Source organism: Sceloporus undulatus, chromosome 3, assembly GCF_019175285.1.
Source record: "Sceloporus undulatus isolate JIND9_A2432 ecotype Alabama chromosome 3, SceUnd_v1.1, whole genome shotgun sequence".
Classification (NCBI taxonomy): domain Eukaryota; kingdom Metazoa; phylum Chordata; class Lepidosauria; order Squamata; family Phrynosomatidae; genus Sceloporus; species Sceloporus undulatus.
In genome coordinates, this window is record NC_056524.1 from 154,588,103 (window position 1) to 154,603,210 (window position 15,108).

The 15,108-nt window shown below is 38.8% G+C and overlaps 1 protein-coding gene across 6 annotated transcripts in view; it reads left to right on the forward strand.

The window, feature by feature from the left end:
* Positions 1–15,108, forward strand: part of ZMIZ1 (zinc finger MIZ-type containing 1) — a 371,096-nt gene that overhangs the window by 194,770 nt on the left and 161,218 nt on the right. For 5 of the 6 annotated variants that reach the window (XM_042457113.1, XM_042457112.1, XM_042457114.1 and 2 more), the window contains exons 5-6: positions 7,213–7,326; positions 13,070–13,175. In XM_042457113.1, coding sequence (XP_042313047.1) covers positions 7,213–7,326; positions 13,070–13,175 — 220 coding nt within the window. The other variant, XM_042457117.1, reaches the window with a different exon arrangement.

Consider the following 15,108-nt stretch of genomic DNA (forward strand, 5'->3'; position numbering starts at 1 on the left):
CTATAGCTGTGTTTGAACACTCTCTGGTTGTCCTGTGCAGATCAGGAAGAAGGAATAATCTTTTGCTCTCCTAGCAAGGTGAAATCTGCTCCTTTTCCCTCAGTGACACAGTGGCAGCTGGACAGTGCCCAAGGACAACTCTGCTTCCCAGCCATTTATCAGATTTGGGGATGCACCTGGGGTGCTGGTGAGAAAGTCTTGCTCAAGGAGGTGTTGTTGTTGTTGTTATTCTTTGATTAAAATTATTAATTAAAATATTTTTATCCTGCCTTTTGTCATGAGATTTCAGGATGACAAACAAATTAAACAATATAAACAATCCCAAATTAAAAGCAATAAATAGTTTAAATAAAGTGAAAACCCATTAAATTCCAATGCAGTTCAAGCAAATTAAAACAACTTAAAAGGGGCAAACAGTTTTAAAAGTTTTTATTCCCAGCAACCATTCACATGGTTAAATGTGAACCAGACCTCAAAGACTTTATTACAAAGCTATGACCTGGCCTGGCATTGAAAAGAAGACAACACTGGTACTAGTCCATTGCACAAATTAAGCATCATGGCTAAGAAAGCCATCTGCTGTGTCCTTCCGATCATATTGCTTCTGCAGGTGAGGCACAGATTTCCCCTTTGGGAAATTTCAGTCCCCAGACGGGTGTGTACTTTGTATTGAGATAAGCATTCCTTGCTATTGTTACTATGATACATTGATTTGTATCCCAACATTCTCCCCCTCCCCAAATGTGAGTCAAGTCAGTTTATTAAAATTAATAGAAATGCAGATTAAAGCACATACAAAAACAAATGCATATAAAAGTTTTGTTAAAGTGTGGTTTAACTCTCCAAAGAATTAAAGTCAGATAAAACAAATCCATTAAAAAGGCAAAAGATACCTGGACACCTCTTTGAGGCTAAAAGTGTATGGCTTGCCCAGAGTCACCCAGTGTGCTTCCAAAGTGTGGGGGGATTCAAGCCCTATTCTCCTGAGTCATAGTCAAATGCTCAAACCACTACACCATACTGGCTCTACACCACCGTAAGTCATAAAGAGGATTCTTCCCTCAGGCTTTCCAGTGGGTTGGAAAGCCTTTGTTCAAATTGTGCTGAGGTTGTCTTGGCCTTCTCTTTTAGCTAGCTGATGTCTGAGCTTCAAACAAGTGATTGTGCCATAGATATGTGTACCGAGTTTTGTGGTCTGTAGTCATGGAAGATGGGTTGCTTGAAACTCTGCTTTATGTCTTGAAATGAATGTCCTTAAAAGATGTTCATGGTTCAGGGTTAATCATGTCTTGAACATATGTACGATGCTTCATTCCAACATCTCAGTTTGACTTTGGAAGAGGTTTTATGTAACAAATAAGATGAATTCTGGGTTTGTTGCTGTTTGCCTTCAATTCATTTCTGACGTATGACGACTCTAAGGCAAACCTATTGGCAGAATTTGTTCAGAGGGGTTTTGCCCTTATTTCCCTCTGAGGATAGGCAGGTTAAAAGTAAAGGTGTTGCTTCAGTTAGTTGACCATTTATCCTCTCCCCCAGCCATGTTACTAGATTGGGCCTTTGACACAGTGTTTTAAAACTTTCTATAAGTGTGTACCTGATTGCTGTTTGATTTCTTAGGACAAACAACAGCCTAGCTTTACTAGGTATCCTAGAAAACAAAAATACAATACGTTTTGATTTTATTTCAGGTCCAGTGCTTGCAAACTTGGAAGCACAAAATTGCATGCTAGGACATTGCCTTTCCACATACTCACATCCAAATGCACTGTCTACTTCTGTTTTTAAAGCAGTTCTGCCACCACCTGTATTGAAACTTTAGTTCCATAGTGGCCAGGAAAATTGACATCAGTGTGTGAGAAAGAGAAAGGCTTTATCAATGAGCTGTTTCCTTGTGTATACAAAGGAAGAGGGGGTAGAGGTCACAGTATTCTGCTAACTTAGCTTCTTAATGTCTGGGGCTTTTCAGTAATAAAAAGCTACATTAAAAATTATAGTGAGTGATTATAGTTGATTTTTAAGCCCTTTAAGGCTTCCTTCTGGTCATAAAACTGTGACGTTTATATTTATATCATCTTCTCTCTCTTATGTGTGCTTGTGTGCACAAACATACATACACATCTAGGTCTCACGTCAGTTGCTCAGCAGCAAAAAATATCTGAATGGCAATGATTTTTCTGTAGCCAAAACATATGGTTTAGGAAGATCACAGCTCAGAATGATAATCCATTTTCATAACTGGGATACAAAGGTATGGGGTTTGGACAGAAAACCCTAGTTGTAATAAGAAATCTGTATAGGAATGCATGTACATGTAATTTTTCCATGCGTCTAAATAGGGAAATTATTCTAGTAAAGTTGATAGATGAAATCTAACCCTCCCATTCTAGGCTTAGATTCTTCAGATTTGCAGAAATCAGTTTCCATAATTCCTTATCCCCTTTTCTTTGCTAACATGTCATTCATAGTTGAGCATATTTGACAAGTATCATACTCTTATTAGTATGTGCCTTCTTTTTAAAAAATATTTTAAGTTAGTGTAATTTTTCAAAGTTCTCACAAGTGGTAGTCCTATTCATTCATTTAACTGCTGAATCACTTCATGCAGCTGATGCCCATTTCCTTCTGAAGTCTTTTGACTGGGGATGGAAAAAATATGCAAAAATATTTGGAGAATGGTTGGAAAATATGTAGGGAAACCTGACAAGGACAATCCTGAATTGCCAAGAATCTTCATAGTTTCTGATTTATACTTCCCAAAATCCTCATCTGGATTTTTCTTGCCAAAAACAACATTTTCTGCAAACAAAATAGCATATTCTGTGAAGAAAATATTTCATTGCAGATATATTATTTTCTGTGCATTTTTTTCCTGTTTTCTGTGTTTAAAGTGCAGGTTTTTTCCCCAGAATAAGTCTTGAACTGTGAATAATTTTTGAAAACTGTACAATTTTTGAAGACCTCCTCAGGACGGAAAGAAAATAGCTTAAATTACTCATTGATTCCTTGAAGAATGAATTGGCAAAGATGTAGCACTTAGCAAACAATTAACAATCTGCATTACATATGACTGGTGGTCTGGAGACTTTTTGACATCCCTAGTGCCACATTTTGGTGGCACCGTGGATCCTTTCATATATTATCACAGCACCATGGGAGCTCCTTACATGTGACATCAACTTACAAAGGCATATGAATACGTGTCAGGTGAAATGTGCCATGTGTAGGGCTAAGCACACAGGTCCTTCCTACTCAACATTATTGACTCAATACATCTGGTTCTGGATTGCCAAGCATTGCCATGCATCATGGAAAGTAGCTTCCACTGCAACTGCATCAAAATATGAAGGGGCCCTAGGTGACCTTTGATTGACGTAAATGCAAACGCATTCGTTCAGCACTCACATCATTAGTTATGTTGCTGTTTAGCAGTTCAATTAAAGCAAGAAACAGAGCAGATGTAACTGGGCAAAACAAACAGGCAGCTTGAGTCAGCCTTTATAATTTGGCATGACATCCCATAAATAAATGCAATAACTTGTTTAGCATAGTTAAGTAGTTTGCTACTCAAACAGACCATATTTGCATGACATGTCTTTTGAGGAGCAGTTAAGATGTGGCAAATTAGTTCGGTGTCTTCAGAGTCTGACATGTTTCAAAGAAAAGGAAAAGAAAATCCTCCCTAAAATATGCATTATCCTAAATTAAGATTCTGCACTTATTTTCTCCAGCAGCAAATCAAACTAAACAGAAAGCCTATGTTGTGATTATTTTGTTTCCCTATCATTGCTGTCATTCTTGTGTGCCTTGATGAGAGAACTTGAATCCTGAGTGCTCTTCATTGTGAACTGTTCCTGCTCTTGTGCAGAATCTAAAACATGCTGGCATGTGATATCATCTCTGTTGTCTTCTCTGCCTGGAGAAGTGTCTCTTGCCACACATCTCAGACTTCATTGTAGAATACAATTAGGTTCACCACCTCCTGCTAAGATGGCTTTCAAATTTTTGTCAACAAAAGTGGATGCTTTTATCATGTTCTCAGAACTTGGTGCGTACATACTTGAGGTACATTTCCATAGGCCTTTGTTTCTGAACCCCACAGATGCCTCTACAACTGCATGCTACCTTGGAAGGTGAACTCATCTGGAGGCACTAGTCTCCCTGAATCCTATCTGCTCTAAATGATACCTGTCTATTTGTCCTTGGATATCTTCAAGACATCTACATCTTGGTCCTATTCTAGTCCATCAGTACTACAGACAGAAACACACCATGTTGAAGATGGAGTTTCAAGTAATTCACTTTGGAGTAGAGTGCATATTAATGTTTTCTCACAAGAGTGAAGTAATGGAAAAATTAACTCCTTAACTGTTTTTAAATTACATATAAATGGAACTGAGATGAAGAGATGGGTGGAGAGAGGCTTGTTTGTGAGTGGGAAAGTAGAAAAGGCCTTAAGGCCATGCAGGAGTCTCCAGACCACTTTTGGGCCATGCGTCATATGATTCCCACCCTGTTGCATAGTCAAGTTGCACTGGTTTGTTCAAATGTTTCTTTTATATTGCAACACAAAGATTTGTAGTTATCGCAGTCAAATAAAACATATATGTTCAAATAGTTTGTATACCTTACTTCAGTTAGCTTTAGAGCATCCCACTAATGGAGGTTGATATTATTTTCTTCATATTTCAAACAGAGAAGGCAAAGTTTGTGAAAAGTTTCACCCTGTTAAAAAAATCCAATTGCATTAAGACTGAAGGCGGGTTCTTCTAGCAATCAAACCAATTAAATTGTGGCTCAATTCTGTGTTACATTACTGCACTTAAAGTGTATCATAGTAAAGTGTAAAGGAAAATAAATTAAACATTCCATTTTTCTCACTCTTCCCAGCCCTCTTTTGAGTTTTGACAGAAAGAAACAGCAGCATACATTAAGTAGATTTTCCTTTCTCGGAACACCTTAGTAAATGGTGGTGAGGAGGCTGTGATGTGATTCTAGAGCCATTCTAGTGTATGTCTATACTAGCTTTAAAAAAAAAAACATTTTATTAATTTATGTCATGATTTTTCTCAGTGTCATAGTTTTTCCCAAAGAATACTGGGTATTGTTTTTTGAAAGCGTTGAATCTTCCTGGAACTATATTACTCAGGTTTCTACTTCAGTTGCACTGATAGCCCCTATAGTGTAGTATATCTCTCTGTTAGTGTATGTATTATTATATTTGCATTTACAGTAAGAGCACCATAGGCATATATAGAACATTAGCTAGTAAGGTGAATGCTAAGTCCTTGTAGAAAATGCTTAGATAGGAAAAAATGATGAAATATAAACATCCATCACAGTGATCTTTTCTCAAGGGATTTAAAAGCAAATTATGTAGCGATTTAAGGGCAAAATCCTTTCCACCCCTTAAATTTCTTGATCATTTTCATGGTAAGAGTACTTTGATGTAAAAGGGCAGAAATTGAACTCTGCAGAACATGGCTGTGATTTGGTCAGTCCCACTGAGAACGAGATAGTAAAGAATGCATTAGCTCGGCATGTTTCCATCAGGGACAAATTCACTTTTTCCTCCAAGGCATAATAGGAGATAAATTCTTCTTACTGCTGAGGGTGGATGAGTTGTGTGATCCTTCTTCTATAATCTTCAGTATGCTTGGTTATCATTTACATCCTTGGGTGCAGAAATGTTACCTCTATTTCTTATTGTTTTGTGAAACCTTCGATTCACTTGTCCCACTCTTTTGGTTATATCTTACCTTTCCTCAGAAGCAACTCAAGATAGCTGACAGCTTACATAAAACACTGTGTAATCCATAGCCCTTTAAAATAATAATTCTGTGATCATAAATATAGTGGACCCTTGTTATACGCTGGGGTTGGGTTCCAAAATCCCCTGTGGATAACAAAAGCCGTGGATGCTCAAGTCCCATTAAATATAATGACATAGCAAAAGGGTGTCCTGTATAAAAAATGGAGAATCAAGGTTTGATATTTAAAATTTATACTTTTTTTTGAATTTTTTCAAACCGTGGATGCTTGAATCAGTGTATAAAAAAAATCTGTGTATAAGAAGGGCCAACTGTGTGTGAAAAAACTGCATCGGATAGTATCAGTAACTAAACACTTGCTTATTCACCAAACACACAAATAAATGTTTTTTATCTAGCACCTAAGTGACAGTAGTAAAGGGGACAATCATATATCTACCAAGAGGAAGTTCCATAATTATTGAAATTTATAATATATGTTTTTCAAATCACAGTCCTATTCTTTCCTTCATCCATGAAGCTCAAAACAGTGTAACTGGGATTTTCTTCCACATTTTACCTTCACAACAATCCTTTAACTCTAGTTACTCTGAGAAAAAGTGGCTAAAGTCCATTCCCTAAACGGCATGCCTGAGTAGGAATAGAAACCCAGATCTTATCAGTCATGTTGCACCATGCTGGCTAAGAAACACAGTAGGCAATTGATAAAGAATATGATCAGTACTAAGGATCACAACCTGTATATGAAATGAGAAGTGTGGGTTCAAGCTGATTTGTATGTTGCAACTACACGAGGCTTATATCATTTGCAGAAGATGAACATGCACAGTTGGCCCTTCTTATACACGGATTTTTTATACACGGATTCAAGCATCCACGGTTTGAAAATGTTCAAAAAAAGTATAAATTTCAATTATCAAACCTCGATTTTCCATTTTTTATAAGGGACACCATTTTGCTATGCCATTATATTCAATGGGACTTGAGCATACATGGATTTTATTATACACGGGAGATCATGGAACCAAACCCCAGCGTATAACAAGGCTCCACTGTACTATACATGTAGAAGTAATGAGAGTTGGAACATATAGTTCAGGCTGCTTGATTCCTTGTTACTGATCTTAGAAAGGAAGGGTTTTACTCACAAACAAACAATGTAATTTTCTGAACGGTGAGGCCAAGTAGATATTAGTAACACTATTGGGGTCCAGTTGCCAAAGCCAGAATGGTTGGCATTCAGCCAGGTCAAATCGCTACACTTGAATGGTAAGCCATTGCTGTTGGTTACATTTTTTAGTATACACATCAGTGGGAGAGAAAATTAGATGCTATGCATAACCTATGCCAGCTGTACCTATAAAATACCTAATATAAAACACATTTAGTCAAGAGAGCATGTATTTACCTAATTATATTTAATTTCCTCTTTCTCCCTCAGCACTTACAGAATCCTGCCAACTTTCACAATGCTGCTACAGAACTCCTGGATTGGTGTGGGGATCCAAGAGCATTTCAGAGGCCCTTTGAACAGAGTCTGATGGGCTGTTTGACGGTATGTCCATTCTTGTGCCATTCATGTGTATTTTTTCACTCTTTCCTTTTTTAGTTTTTTTTTTTTTTAATTAAATGTGGCATGGATCCAACAATGTCTAGTTTAGGGGAATGGTCAGGAAACTGCGGTTACTGATCAATAAGCAGTTGGTATGAGATCCTAGTATTCCTCTTCCATTATCCCCCCATCTTCTCCTTGACAGGAAAAGTACCTGAGTTTTCTGCCCCTTGTTACTTGGTCATTATTAATAACTATTTGTACAGGGTGAGTATCCTTATCCAAAATGCTTGGGACCAGAAATATTTTGGATTTGGGAATGGGGAGGGGGAGTTTGAAATATTTCTATATACATAAGGAGATATCTTGAGAGTGGGATCCGAGTCAAGACATGAAATTCATTTATGTTTCATGTATACCTTATACACATTTCCTGAAGGTAATTTTACACACAATATTTGTAATAATTTTGTACATGAAACAAATTTTGTGTACAGTGAACCATCAGAAAGCAAAGGTGTCACTATCCCACCAACCCATGTGGACAATTTTGGAGTATTTCAGATTTTGGAATTTCAGATAAGGGAGTCTCAAAAGGAAAAAGGAAAATGACCATCCAATCTGCCCAGTTTTAATTACTCTCCCACCTTTACATTATTCCAGTATAGTCCTATTCTTGTTAGTTTCACTGTGTATTTTAACACTCTTGTTCTTTTAGTAGATATTTCTTTTGATTCTGCGCTGTGTATAGAAAAATAGGATATAAATAAATACTTGAATAGATTCAAGCACCAGCAGATTCCTAAACACATAACAGTCTGAGGTAGCAGCCAGTTAACATGTTTCAGTCGCTGAGAAGCAGCAAAGTTGAATGGGGGAAAATTCATTCCGATGCCAGCAGGGGGGGTATGCACACGCCACTTTCTGCCAGTTAAACGATTTCCTGAGAAGTGCAACCATAATTCAAAGCAGAGTTTTGTAATGAGCAGTTACGAATCTTTTGATTAGCCAGAGAGCTAGGTTAAGAGAGAAATTATCCTAGCAACGTGAGAGTGTGGCAAGAGATGCAGAGCAAGTCATACTAAGTGATCCTTTTGTAATTGTCAGTCAAAACAGAGAAATTGTTCTTTGCAGGTTGCAGGGGAGGGGAGAGAAGTTTGTTTTTCTTCCACAGAATGAGAGCCAGAGTGGTATAGTGGTTTGAGCATTTGAATTATGACTGGAGAGCAAGGCTCAAATCCCTGCTTGGCCATGAAACTGACTGGAGGACCTTGGGCAAGTCACAGTCTCTCAGCCTCAGAGGATGGCAATGGCAAACCCGCTCTGAAGAAACCTGTCAAGAAAACCCTGAGCTAGGTTCACCTTAGGGTCACCATAACACACACACACACACACACACACACACACACACACACACACACACACACACACAATAGATGATTGATTACTTGGTGCAATTTCGTGCTATCAGAACTCCATTTCAGCCCCATCTCCATTTGCAACTGACTGTTTTCTTCTGTTGGGATAAGTACCACAGGGAGGACCTGAATGCCAAACCATTTGGAAATGGAGTTGGAAGACTCACCCTGTTTGTTAGGCTCAATGAAACTCTTAAACACAAGTAGCTTTTACCCAGCTGTGTCCTTGCCCCTCTGTTATAACTCAAGCTTGCCTCCTCCTGTCCCTACCCAGATATTCCCTTTCTGAAAATTCCTTGACTGTATAACAAGCCAGGTATGCATTGCCACTTGCATACTTTGATCCTCCTCTTTATTGTCTGTCTATATTCCTCTTCTTGCCTTGTCCTTTTTTGTACCCACCCTTCACTATCTTCTTGGCATGGCTTCTTAATCTGCGATCTTTGATCCAGACAACATAGACTTCCTTCCTTGTAGAACCGTGGTCCCCAAACTGTGCCCTTTAAGAGATTTTGGACTTCAGCTCCCAGAAGCCTCAGCCATATTGGCCAATAGTCTGTGATTCTGGGAGCTGAAGTCCAAGATCCCTCAAAGAGCACAGTTTGGGGACCACTGCTATAGAGCCTAGCTAACAGTAGCATGTGCAGTACATCTTGGAAACATTAGTTTAATGTCCCCCTTTCAACCGTTTTTAGGAGGAGCTGTCTTTTGACTTAAACTTTCATCAAAATTGGCCCTACCCACTGACTTGCTCGCACTCCAGCTAAGGGGAAGGGGCACAGTAATCCTGCCTTCCCTTGCATGAATGGCAATACAAGCACTGCAGCTGCTCTTCAATCAATCAATCAATCTTATTTGTCTGATGTCTTAGATCAGCTGGTGCAGAGTTGGCAGATGGGGATGAATGAGAGGAAGAGGCATAACTTTACCTGAATGTCCCATGTTGGTCATGCTAGATTTGTGACTGGATGTGGGTGTGCACAGGAAGTGAATTAGAAAATTATAGTTTTCTGTGGGTTTTTCAGGCTATGTGGCCGTATTCTGGAAGAATTTATTCCTGATGTTTTACTTGCAACTGTGGCTGACATCTTAAGAGGTTGCTGACATGGATGTGTGTGGGATATATATACCTGTGGGACCCATATATCCTCCACGCACTTCCATGCCATCAACCTTTGAAGTTGACAGCCTCAGCTGCAGGTGAAACATCAGAAACAAATTCTTCCAGAATGCAGCCATAGCTAAAAAAAAAAACCCACAGAAAACTATAGATGCTGGCCATGAAAGCCTTTGACTTCACAATTAGAGAGCTCTTTGCCAGTCTATGTCTTTGCTTATGAGGAAATAGAAAAGTGCATGAGAGAAAGGGAGGAGGCATTGGATTTGTGGGCTGTGCTACATGCCAGATTTGGCTCCAGTTATCTTTCCCAGCTTTAATGGTAAGGCCAGCCATCCTTTAAGTGCAGAATAATGAGAGCAAACCATTTTTATAAGGATGTTTTAAGGGTTCTGATCTCATAAAGCAGCAAATAGCGCATTCTTTTTGGCATCGGCTGCCAACGTTTCCACTAGTTTAATTGAGTTAGGCTGCAGCACATTGGTTGCATTTAATTAATTGTAGACTACAGTAGAACTGTAGCTCAGTGACAGAGCATATGTTCTGTATGAGGAAGATCCCAAGTTCAGGTTTTGTTGTTTCCAGATAGTGTTGGAAAGAGCTGCCACTGCCAGTCAGGGTAAAACAGGATAACCTGTGGCCTTCCTGATCCTGTCAGACTACAGTTTCAATCAGACCTATCCAGCATGACCAATGAGTATGGATGACAGAAATTGTAATCCAACACCATCAGGAAGACCACAGTCACCACTTCTGTAGTCAGTGCTACCCTAAATGAAATAAGGCAGCTTCCTGTGTGTCTGTAGATGTAATGTGAAGCTTGATTTATATACAAAAGTATGGAGAAACATAGTTTTTCATACTCTTTAGTAAACAATGTTGTGATTTTTGTGACCCTGACCAACTTGGATTAAGCCTAACAATGCTGTTCTTTCTTCTGCTCTTAGGACAAAAAATTAAAACTTATTCTGATATTTTCTCTCTATACTGAGAATCACAGGCCTCAAGTGTGACATTGTGCATTGTCCCCAAACTTAGTAACCAGTGCAAAAGAACAGAGCATAATATGCATGGATGCTATTAAAAAATAATGATTCAAGAAGAAGCAAGCAGTTTAAAATAATAGTAGTTTAAAAAATCTCGAGTTGGTGTCTTGGCCCACCTCTTTGAGCCATCATTAGTTTATAAAGCCCTAAGTTGATTTGGGCTTTATAAACTAGGAACAAAACTTTGGCCTGATAACGAATAAATAAACAGTGCAGTTCCTTCTGGGATGTATTCCTGTTCAGAAGTCTATCGGAAGCATTCTGCACCAACTATTCCTTCCAGATCTGTCTTTAGTGCAGCCATGTAGAACACAAATAGTTAGTCTTGGGGCTACCAATATCTGGAACACTGTCACTAGTGTATTCCAATCAAGGAATGGCCATAACTGGCATATTCAGTGACTCAAGGTAGCAAGTGGGGCTCCAAGCCGCAGAGGCCACCAGATATATTGTTCCACTTGGATGCTTAGGACGGCTGCAAAATCTTCTGAAATCTAAGTAGATTAAACCAAAAATAATTTTGTGATATCTTAAATAATAATAAATCAGATCTGATCCTAAACAAGCACACAACACAAACTCTATATGCTCCCATTAGTAGCTGAAATAGGAGAGTATTCATGTGCTTTTGGAATTACTTTTTGACATCAGTTTCCCCTGAAATTGTTTAGCTTTTAATTTTTAAATTGCAACAGATTACCTATCCATCCCTCCTTCCCAGTATCACTCATGTGATATTTTGTTGTTAATCAGGAAAAGTTTATACTGGAGGGCAGGTTGGATTAATAAGCACGAGGCAATTGTGCTGACTTGTTAACACCAAATAGGAAATTTCATTAGCATTTATAGGTTATCACATATCTTTGTTTCCCTTTCTGTTCTATATCATTGTTTTATGGCTAGCCATTGTTGGGCACAGATAATTGCATTATAATCAGCACTCTGTTTAATTTATCAAGGGCTTTCTCTATTGAAGGAGGGGTGACTAGCCATCTCTCCCATTTAATTCTTGTGTTGTACTCCTAAATGAAAATGAGAGTTAGTGCTAAATTAATGGGGGGGGGGGAATAACCCCCTGAACAGCAGGTATCTTATTCTTAGTCTTTGGCACAACACATAAATATAATACAGATATACTGTAGTATATTTGTAATGTGCATTAATTGAGGTTATTTTTTAGATTCTGGAGGTTCTAATGATCTAATCAGCTATGTGCTGGAGACTAGTCAGAGCACAGGCCACCTAAAGATAGTGCTCTTCATTGTAAAACTGTTGCTTTGAGAAGGTTGTATCATTCTTTCATGGCAAGCCATAGAAGTCAATCAACAGTATTCCCCTCCTTTGTACAAATGCTCTTATTCTTCATGCAACAATAGAATTTCTGAATCACACATCTGACTGTCATTGTAGGGCACAGGCAATGTGCCCTCCAATGCATATGAATGCTTGGGCTTGTTTGTATAAGACAATGTCTGCCCAGCATCAGAGAGCCCATCTCCAATCTTCTTTGGATAGAAACTTGCATGTAACCTTGCACAGCACTAATTTTATCTTTATCCCTGATCTGACTGAACTCTCTGTTTTTCTCGGTCAGTCGGTAGGTTTGTCTGCCTGCCTGCCTGTCTGTCTGTCTCAATACAGTACTGAGTTGAAAAATCTATGTGTAAACTGGATAATACCATTCTCTGAAGTAGTCTGGTACTTAAAATCAGTCTCAAATGCAGTAACATATGCAACAACTGTCTCCAGTTATTTCATAGTTTGTGTACTTTAAACCTTGGTAGTTTATACTCTGCTAAAGAAGCTATGAAAGAAAGTGTCTTCCACTGGATAAATTGTGAAGGGCTTGGATATGACCTCAAGTCCATGCTAAGTCCTAGCCAATCTGGATGAGGCTGTGCCAAATCTTTCTCCTTCTCCTTCCCCACTTCATTTCCATGTTCTGCAAATGGGAAGTGCAATGACTTGCTCCATGGGATTGTTGGAGTTAAATGAGATAGGCATTAATTACATAATAACGTATATCATAAAAAGTGCAATATGAATCATAATGCTCTTTTGAATTATGAGTATATTGTGAATGCTACCACAGACTAGTTGCAGAAACAAGTGTTGATTATACAGTTAACTTTCAGTGAACGATGACCTTTCTTCTTTTTTCTCAGGTTGTTAGCAGAGTGGCAGCACAGCAAGGCTTTGACCTGGATCTTGGATATAGGCTGCTGGCGGTTTGTGCAGCCAACAGGGACAAGTTCACACCAAAATCTGCTGGTAGGAATAACTGGTTTTCTTTCTAGAATTGGCCTGTGGCTGGGAAGAACCTTAACACACTTTGCCATGTGCTTTGCTCTTCTGAGAGAAGTGATTAGGGTTCTGTCATTTATGCTAGTATCACTTGTGTCAGGTACTGAAATGAAATACCTGCCTTTGACTGCCATTGTTCCTCAGGCTTCTCCTTGCTGGCATTTCGTAGAACTCCTGTCCAGAGAAATGGAGAGAAGAGGTGGGTATATATACCACTCAGACAGAGATTCCCTTCACATTTCCACTGCAGTAAAATGAATCCCAGAAGAACAGACATCCTGTGACTTTCTGTATCAATACAGAAGTTTTTATTATAAATAAATGTCTGCACTGGGTTTAAAAATAGTACCAAGTGATTTGTGATGAAAGCCAGCAGATGTTTATCATGATGTCCAATAAAACAAATTGCTGGAGTGATCTACAACAATGATTAATTTATCTTTTGTACTGCTTATATTCTGTGCTTTTGAATGGGGAATCTGGTGTGCATTTAAACCTATTTCACATAGCATGCGTGAAATACAATGTCATGTTCCAAAAGCTGCATATCTCTTTTTGTGAATGAGTATATTACACATCAGATACAAGGATGTGGGGAGGTGAATGTATCCATGGTATTAATATGACAGGTTCCTTCTCTGTTGAGACAATTATAAATGGAGAGGCTTCTGTGACAATATTGGTGGCTGTATGGGAAAAATGTCAGTGAAGTCTTTAGCCGTCTTTAGGTGGCTCTCTCTTATTTGTTTCTGGTAGAGCTTTGCTTTGAGGATCTTTTGGGTGTTAAGATTTGAACTACTGGTCAGATGCCTGTTATCTATAACAATTTACCATCATAAAGATAATCTCCAGAGAGAAATGCTAATTTCACTGGCAAATACTTGTTTCCTAAATATAGGGCTGTTCGACAGTGGAACACACTTCCTAGGAGTGTGGTGGAGTCTTCCTCCTTTGAGGTCTTCAAACGGAGGCTGGATGGCCATCTTTCGGGGATGCTTTGATCTAGATTTCCTGCATGGCAGGGGGTTGGACTGGATGGCCCTTGCGGTCTCTTCCAACTCTGTGATTCTATGTTTGCTAGTTAATTGTGGTGGAGCACTGGCCAGATTTGAATAGTATGCTAACCAACAGCTCAGTGTTAACAGCATAAGCTTTAGTTTCATTCACCGTCCCTTCCCTCCTTCATGACTGCATCACAAGCAAGACTAGAATGGAGTTTTCAGCTAATTGCAGTGTACCTTTATGTCTGAACCCAAGTCTGTGGGAGTGGGAATAGTGGTACAAAGGCTCATGAGAAAGAACTGATGGTCCTTCTCCCTTGTCAGTTCTTCTTTGCAAATGTCTTTTGCTACCTGCATTAGTTTTCGGAGGTAAGCAGAGCTTAGAGGTAACATCTTACAAATCATGATGTTGTAATGTTACTTTAAATACACTGCTGGAGGCGGAGGGCAATAATAAGTGTTAACAGTATCACTTCCCCACACAATGATGGGAGAGGAGTCCCACCCCCACAACAAATAACATTTGCACGTAACTTTAAAAATATTTATTTTGGGACGCTATCAGAGCATTTTAATGAAGTTACTATAAATTAACATGGCATGGCCAAAAGATTTGTTAGTAAAACTAACATACATTTTGAGAAAGCAGTGACTAATGACTTACTTTTTAAAAGTTAAATTCTAACTTCTGAACTTAAAATTGCAAGGGCAGATTTGTATTTTGTTATTGTTGTGTGCCTTCGTTTCTAATTTACAAGGACCCTAAATTTAATCTATCATGGGGTTTTCCTGGCAAGATTTGTTCAGAGAAGGCTTGCCTTTGCCGTCCTCTGAAACTGAGAGAGTGTGACTTCTCCAAGTTCATCAGTGGGTTTACATGGTTTAGCGGGATCCAGGCC